This window comes from Larimichthys crocea, unplaced genomic scaffold (genome assembly GCF_000972845.2).
Source record: "Larimichthys crocea isolate SSNF unplaced genomic scaffold, L_crocea_2.0 scaffold394, whole genome shotgun sequence".
Classification (NCBI taxonomy): Eukaryota; Metazoa; Chordata; class Actinopteri; family Sciaenidae; genus Larimichthys; species Larimichthys crocea.
Window position 1 is genome coordinate 29387 of NW_020855150.1, and position 8907 is coordinate 38293.

Consider the following 8907-nt stretch of genomic DNA (forward strand, 5'->3'; position numbering starts at 1 on the left):
ACAAAGCCAACAGTATCTGTGGATATCACAATTTTCATTTCAAATACAAACACTTCAGGATATGAGCAAAAGGTAATTTTAATAGCGGCCCCTAGAGAACGAATGACACCACATTGTTTCCTGGACTAGGGGACAGCGCCTCGAAGCCTGCATCAAATTTGGTTCCGTTGCCCAAAGCGTTCCTAGATATGAGCTCCACACAGAAAATCGGCGCCTTCGCCACTGATGTTTTCTTTCAAACAGCCCCGCCCACAGTTTTGGGACAAGAGACTTTTTTTGTAGGTCCCGCATGTTGTACACAGTGGCAGAGTTTCATATTCTGTGTCCAAAACTGTGGCAGGGCTGTCCCAAAGAATAATTCAAGGGGGCGCTATAGAGCGCTTTTGCTCCGACCCCTCATTAATTATGCAGCGAATTGTGCATAATAACTGCTGTTACAATCACAACAAGTTTCAGACAGCTTGACAAAGTATATGATAGCCGCACACGTTTTCCCGAAATCAGCGAAAAGTGAATGGGTCTTGTTTTTTTGTGGAAAAAACCAGCAGCGTGGAGTTTGACGCTCCGTCACGGCCACGCCCTCTGATAAAAAAGTTGTGATTTTGATAAACTTTCATTGTCGACGCCTTGAGAACACACACGGCAAGTTTCAAGCACATCGGATGAAATCCCTAGGAGGAGTTCAGTTCAAATGCGACCCCTGGAAAATGAGGCCAAAACGGGAAAAGGCCAAATCTGAGCAAAATTGGACGCCGTACGCGTCACTGTAGCCCGGGGCACCAAGAGACTTTTTTGTGCGTCTGGGCAAGTTACATACTCCCACCGAGTTTCGTGCACGTGGCGAAACCCGTGGGAGGGGGCACCGGCAAAAACGCGCACCTAGGTGGCGCTGTGGAGGCGTTATGTGCGCGTGCATGTGTGAGACCTCCAAAATACGTAATTTTACGCCTGACATTGGGGGGGTAGGCAAATTTTCGTGAGTTTGGGGGGGATATGGGCTGTGGAAAATGCGATTTACTTCTAAACGTCGTTCAGCGTTCGAAATACAATAGGGCCTCGCTGTGCTCGGCCCTAATAATGGTGATATTCATCCTTAAATATCTGGCTTCGTGTTCATTGTAGCCCATTGCTCCAAGAGACTTTTTTGTAGGTCTCACCATGTTCTACAATTGGGCCGAGTTTCGTGACTCTGTGTCCCAAAACTGTGGCGGGCTGTTTGAAAAAAAAGTTCCAGGGGCGCTATGGAGCTTTTTTGCCAGACCCACCAAATGATATTATGCGACCGAATTGTGCATAATACTGCTCTTAACAACGCCCAAGAAGTTTCAGACAGCTTTGACAAAGTATATGATAGCCGCACACAGTTTTCCCGAAAATCAGCGAAAAGTGAATGGAGTTTGTTTTTTGTGGAAAAATCAGCAGCGTGGAGTTTGACGCTCCGTCACGGCCACGCCCTCTAATAAAAAGTTGTGTTTTGATAACTTTCATTGTCGACGCTTGAGAACCCCCACACACCCCGCCCCAAAGTGTGCCAATACAATTTGGTGTCATTTGTTCACTAGGAGGCGCTGTAATTAACAAAATTGCATGTGAGCTCATATCTCAGGAACGCTTTGGCGAAACGGAGCCAAATTTGATGTCATGCTTCGAGGCGCTGTCCCTAGTCCAGGAAACAAATATGGTGTCATTTCGTCTCTAGGGGGCGCTATAATTAGCAAAACATTGTTTTTGCTCATATCTCCTGAAGTGTTTGTATTTTAAATGACATTGTGATATCCACAGATACTGTGCCTTGCCCCATTGATAGTTGATGCCAACTTTTCATGTTAGCCAATCGCTGTTGGCGGCAACGCCACCAGACAGGACGTTTGCTCATATCTCGGCAACGCTTTGTCCTCCGAAGACCAAATTCGGTCACGGGCATCGAGGCCCGCCCCAAAGTGTGCAAATACAATTTGGTGTCATTTGTCCACTAGGAGGCGCTGTAATTAGCTAAACATTGTTTTTGCTCATACCTCCTGAAGTGTTTGTATTTTAAATGAAATTGTGATATCCACAGATACTGTGGGTTGCCCCATTGATAGTTGATGCCAACTTTTCATGTTAACCAATCCAGGGGGCGCTATATTTAGCAAACTATTGTTTTTGCTCATATCTCCTGAAGTGTTTGTTTTTTAAATGAAATTGTGATATCCACAGATACTGTGGGTTGCCCCATTGATAGTTGATGCCAACTTTTCATGTTAGCCAATCGCTGTTGACAGACAGGACGTTTGCTCATATCTCGGCAACGCTTTGACCTCCGAAGACCAAATTCGGTCACGGGCATCGAGACCCGCCCCAAAGTGTGCCAATACAATTTGGTGTCATTTCGTCTCTAGGGGGCGCTATAATTAGCTAAACATTGTTTTTGCTCATATCTCCTGAAGTGTTTGTATTTGAAATGAAATTGTGATATCCACAGATACTGTGGGTTGCCCCATTGATAGTTGATGTCAACTTTTCATGTTAGCCAATCCAGGGGGCGCTATATTTAGCAAACTATTGTTTTTGCTCATATCTCCTGAAGTGTTTGTTTTTTAAATGAAATTGTGATATCCACAGATACTGTGGGTTGCCCCATTGATAGTTGATGCCAACTTTTCATGTTAGCCAATCGCTGTTGACAGACAGGACGTTTGCTCATATCTCGGCAACGCTTTGACCTCCGAAGACCAAATTCGGTCACAGGCATCGAGACCCGCCCCAAAGTGTGCCAATACAATTTGGTGTCAACTCCTAGGGGATTGTATCCATATCACTTCAAACTTGGTAGGTGTGTTCACATAGACTTCCTGAGTAAAAGTTATCAAAATTATGAATTTTGAGGAAACACTGTGGGCGTGGCGATCCATAAAATTCATTCAAAGAAGAAATCGCCAGGAATCACCTTTTCAGAGCTGTCTGAAACTTCTTGCAGTTATCAAGGTTATGTTATGCACATTTCGACATGCGCACATTCCGACGTGCGCACATGTGCGAGGGCCCGTCCATCGCTGCTTGCAGCTTTAATTAATAATTTTCTTTTTTCTCTCCTTTTTTCTTTTTTTGTTGTTTTTTGATTGTGCATAAATCTGACACCTGATGAAGACCATGCAAAGAAGGATGGCAGCAACCCCAAAGACAAAAGTCGGACCATCAGTGAGGGCTACAGCAAAGATGGCAGCCGTTCAACCTGTGAAGAATCAGCAATCCAACACAGGGCTTGAGGTAAAATCTTAAATATTAGTAAAGATTGTACTTTCATTGCCTTCTATCACATTTTTGTCAGTACTTTGTAAACACATGTATCACAAATGTGGAAACATCTACACTCAACAGTTTACTAACTACTATTATTATTATTTGTTTTATTTAGAATTGGTCGCGGCAGTTGGCCACCCACCATGATCCGGGTTCTGCTCAAGGTTTCTGCCACAGGCAGTTTTTCCTTGCCACCGTTGCCAAGTGCTTGGTCATGCTGGGAATTGTAATAAAGATTTTTCAAACTGTCATCACAGAACTTTATGATTACAACACTATATTAAACACTTTGTTAATATCTTATAATGTTTCCTGGTCATTTCACACTATCTTTTCATAGAAATTTCCACAGTTGCATCTGGCATTTCAGCAGAGGGCAGAGTGCAGGAAATGCAGTGTATTTCTTATGCCCTTTCACAACATTTCAAAGCAAACAGTTAATTAACAGCCTATTTCTTCTCTCATATGAACACCTGTTGAAAGCTTGATCTGTCACATACCTAAGCAATGGTAGAAGTAATATTCTGTAAACTACTCAACAGTGTCAATGATGTATGGGGGGGAGTCACGGGCCAGAGTCAGGCACACTCAAAATTTCTTTAGAAATTTTCTAGTTATCTTTAAGACATGGTAGGGCTCCCATTAATTTTGATCCTCACTGATGGGGAGGAGTAAAGTGTCATACATTGTATAAATATTTCACAAAAGCCAAATCTTCTCATAACTTAAAATAGGAAGTCCCACCCAACTGCAGCCAGCAGATTTGTTAGTCTTAAATCCTGAAATCAATTTCTTCTGTTGAGATTTCAGGCACAAGTTTGTCATTTTGGTTTAGGCTGATGGATCAGTCATCACTGATACTGTGGTTGTTGGTTTTGTAGGCCTAGCAATCTTGCAGACTCCTCTGGGGAAGGATTTAGATACATCGCACAGAAAGGCTGGGTTGCCTCATTATCATTATGATGCAAGTACATTATTTACTTATTTGCCATTTTACTTTTAAATGTATTGTTCAGTAGGCCGAAATTAAGCCTCCATAGAGTAGTTTTTGGTTTTCTATCTAAATTTATTTTCAGGTTTAATCCAGAATGATCAAAAATGCCCTTCTGTCTAATTATGCAATCTTGCACCTTATGATATTCTTTATTAAACATAAAGAATTTGTTAATGAATGCTATGTCTTCCAGAGTAAATGTGAATTCAGTATTGGATTGGTGTAGGTGCTGTGGGTCCTGTTTTTGAGTTCTGTTGAATTCTGGTGTTAACCACTCTTGTGCTTTTGGGTTCTCACAGGTTGAGCTCTACACACCGTGCTTATTGTCCATCTATCCATCCCCCTCAGCTATAGCTGTGTTTTGACATCCTTGAAGCTTTTGTGGTGTCTCTTCTGCCTTTGCTTGAATTTCCCAACTAGGAGGTGGTGATCTGAAGCTGCATCTGAAGTAGACTTGTCTAATTAATTGAGCTTTTATTAGTTTATGCCAGTCTCTAGGTTAGACATTCAAAATAATTGCTTTGTTCGACCAAAAGTGTAAAACCTGTAAAACTTTGAATTTAAGATTGTATAAAAAAAGACAAAAAAATGTTTAAAGAAATTTTGAGTGTGCGTGACTCTGGCCCATGACTCTCCCCCATACATCATTGACACTGTTGAGGAGTTTACAGAATACTAGAAAATTTCTAAAGAAATTTTGAGAGTGCCGGACTCTGGCCCCGTCGCCCCATACATTATTACTGACACTGCTCAGCAAATTCAGTACTAGAAAATTCCCGCAGAAATTTTGAGACTGACGAGTGGGCTGTTGCCGGGGTCTGTATTCAAAATGCACACCTCAAATAGTCATTTTTAACATGTTTATTTAGACACAGGAGCAGCATTAGCATGTTAACATCAGCATGTTAACGCTGATGCGCTTGCAATTACCATTAGCATGTTAACATTAGCATGTTACCATTAACATGTATTTGATTCTTAATGGCTAATGCAAATTAACATTAGCATGTTAACATTAACATGTATTTAATTCTTAGTGGCTAATTGTGCTAATTATTAAGCTTCAAGGCTTGTTAATTAGCATTAATTTTAACATTTGTCACTAATGTTAGCATATAACATGTCTTTACAGCTAGCGCTAACGCACTAGCTGCTCTGCTGTGTCTGTTCAAATTAAGTGCCAAAACTGCTAAGATGGCCGCAGCTCTCCTCCTTCAGGCAGGCTTGAGGTTGCCAAGCAACCAGGACCTAATCAGCAGGAGCAGTTACTGCACCTGTTAGAATGTCAGTTGGAAATCCTGACAGAGACAGAGAGAAAATGCTGAGACCACCCCTCGAACAGGAAGGATTTCTGGCCAAACCGTATTTCCAATCATTGAACCGGCTTAACCTGAAGCAGGCTGAGCCCTTCCTGAACGTCTACATAGGCATTTTGTTTTGATAAAGTGAAGAAATGTGCTCTTGGGAGCAATTCAGGGATGCGTTACTTATGCTTTCCTCCTGAAAATTTCCCACCTTTTTAACATGGGAGTCTATGAGGGTGTCGATAGGTGCTGCTGCCGAATCTTCGCGTCTCGAGCCAAAACTATATATCTGACAGCTTTAGCAGGCGGATCTGAGTGAGACAAATTTTTCTACGTTTCTATGTGCCTTGCACGCACACTCAATAAGCCCAAGAGGTTTTAAAGAGTGTGCTCTTTCAGGCACACTCAATAATAAGCGCGGTGGATAACATATAGTGTGCGCCTTACACGCACACTCAATAAAAGCAAAAGGTATTCACATATGTGAAGCAGGAAACAAATATGGGAATACTGTTTGAAGTCTATTAATGAAATGTTCCATGTCTAGTGAACATGGTATTGCAGTTTTACTAAGGTAGTGTATCTTACACATTTGTGGATCTGTTCTAGGCCACAGTCGACAGCCTCTGCCATGAATGTGACAAATGTTGTAAAAAAAAATAAATAAATAAATAAAAAAGAGCTTTAAGTCAGTAGACCAGAAAGGCAAGTCCATTTAACATTTACACACACTTAGTATCTTGTACCTGACAGCTTCCCATTGATGCATCTTCCTAACCTGCTACACCAATTGTAGAAAGACATGAGGCAGCAGGAAGAAGGAGCAAGAAGAAAACACACTTACTTTATCTAACTGCAGGTGGTCAAGAAGTTTCCTGAAGCCATCACAAAACTCCATGAGATCCCAGTACACCGGATACTGCAGCTGGAGACAACATTATTTTGTTAGCTTCACCTTCTTTTTCACAATCTCATAGGAGATGACAAAGTTTTTCACACAGGACTCAACGGAACCATACCTCTGTTACATCTGTGATTTGCAAACTGTTATACCGGCCTGATTACAATAGTTTTTCAAGATCTTAAACAATATATTACATATCTGAAGACTGCAATCCCAAACATACTCTGCTGTTTTTCCAGTGTGTCAGATCTTCTGTTATACTAAATCAGGGATGGGCAACTTAAATGATGGAGGGGGCCACCATTTTTCGTTGACATTACCAGAGGGCCACATAGAACCACACACTTAACATGATATAATAAAATTGCCATTTTAAATTTTTGTGTGGGAAATAAATGTTTGTGTTTATGTATTACAGTTGTCACGATACCAAAATGAGTAACCACGATACTATACCAGACAAAGTACCTCCAATCGACCTTCATCAAATAACTTTAATAATTTCTGCAGCTAAGCCGTCAACCTGTCTCTTAGACCCCATCCCAACCAGGCTGCTCAAGGATGTTTTACCTCTAGTTAGTCATTCTTTATTGGATACGATTAATCTGTCTTTATTATCAGGATATGTACCACAGTCCTTTAAGGTAACTGTAATTAAACCTCTTCTTAAAAAGCCCACTCTAGACCCAGAGGTCTTAGCCAACTACAGACCGATATCAGACCTTGCCTTTCTCTGTAAGATACTTGAGAAAGCTGTAGTTAATCAGCTGTGTGACTTTCTCCATAACAATAGTCTATTTAAGTTTGAGTATTTGATTTTCAGTCAGGATTTAGAGTGTATCATAGCACAGAGACCGCATTAGGGAGCCAATGCTTCCTTGCATTGGCTCCCTAAATCTAGAATAGAATTTAAAATTCTTCTCCTTACTTACAAAGCTCTTCATGGTCAGGCACCATCATATCTAAAAGAGCTCATAGTACCTTACTACCCCCCTAGAACACTGCGCTCTCAGGATGCTGGGTTCCTTGTGGTTCCTATAGTTCCCAAAAGTAGATTGGGAGCCAGAGCTTTGCTGCTGTGATCCTGCACAACGTCCACTACACATATTATTACTGTCATTATTGCTACCATATCTGCTACTGTGGTAATTTTATCATTCATTGTGATTCATTGTCATTTTGTCAGTCATTGTAATTGTACAATATGTTTGTGTTGATTTGTTCTGTACACGTGACATCCATTGCACATCCGTCCATCCTGGGACAGGGATCCCTCCTCTGTGGCTCATCCTGAGGATTCTTCCACCTTTTTTCCCTGTTAAAAGGGTTTTTCTGTGGGCAAGTTTTTCCTCACTCGAACCAAGGGTCTAAGGACAGAGGGTGTCACTCCCTGTACAGATTGTAAAGCCCTCCGAGGCAAATGTACTTTGTGACTTTGGGCTATACAAATAAAATTGATTTAATATGATTTGAAAGTATCACGGTTCCGGGTATTATCGCGATACTGCAGCCTTTTTATTATTATTATTATTATTATTATTATTATTATTATTATTATTATTATTATTGTAAACTGCAATGTATTTGTACAAGTTATAAATAACACAGCGACTAACTTCCTGCCTGTCTGTCTGTCTGTCTGTCTGTCTGTCTGTCTGTCTGTTCAAAACAAACAACAAGCAGTTCTGTCTCGCCCAGACGAGCGCACGGCTACATCACAAACCGAGACAACACAACACCGGGCAGAAGCACCGGGCCCAGCAGCGAGTCTCGGTCGTAGTATTGTTCTAATGCTGATGGTTACAGCTACACGGGGGGATTGATGAACATACATATCATACAGATTACAGCAGTCGGTGTGGTGTTGTGTGTGTGTAAGTTAAAAACTTTTGACAGCTTTTTCCGTGTGTTTGCCAGTTACTTTGCCACATCCGAAATGGCGTTGACACTACGATTTAGCGCGTCTACGTATATGTCTATGACTGACACCACTAATTTTGCTCAAAAAACCAAACTGTTTCAAACTTGTTCTGTCTAATTTTTACTTCACCAGTATTATGTTTATCACATCACCAAACAACATTAGTAATTAATGTTTAAACTGTACAAATACATTGCAGTTTCAAAAACAAAATAATAATAAAGGCTGCAGTATCACATGAATACCCGGAACCGTGATACTTTGTCTGGTAAGTATCGTGGTTACTCATTTTTGGATCAACAACTCTAATTGAACCACGCGGATATAGAAGTGACCCAAAGTCCGATAGTGTCAGTTAAATGTTGTCCTCCAGGGGGCAGTATCACGACTAGAAGCATCCACACTGCCAAAATTAACAAGAAGAAGAAAAGAAAGAACCGGTCGCCTCTGGTAAATAGACTGCTGTGGTGAGTGGGCTAACGTTAGCCTGTGTGTGAGACAG

At 41.2% G+C, this 8907-nt stretch overlaps 1 protein-coding gene across 2 annotated transcripts in view; it reads right to left on the minus strand.

Moving 5' to 3' along the window:
* The window catches only part of LOC104939603 (maspardin), a 33837-nt gene that overhangs the window by 16802 nt on the left and 8128 nt on the right, over positions 1-8907 (minus strand). The window contains exons 4-5 of one of the 2 annotated variants that reach the window (XM_027276490.1): positions 6425-6505; positions 5531-5574 (exon numbers count right to left, since the gene is read on the minus strand). In XM_027276490.1, the coding sequence (XP_027132291.1) occupies positions 5554-5574; positions 6425-6505 (102 nt within the window). In that variant the 3' untranslated portion in view covers positions 5531-5553. Of the gene's footprint in view, positions 1-5530; positions 5575-6424; positions 6506-8907 lie in introns of those variants that run through there. The other variant, XM_027276491.1, reaches the window with a different exon arrangement.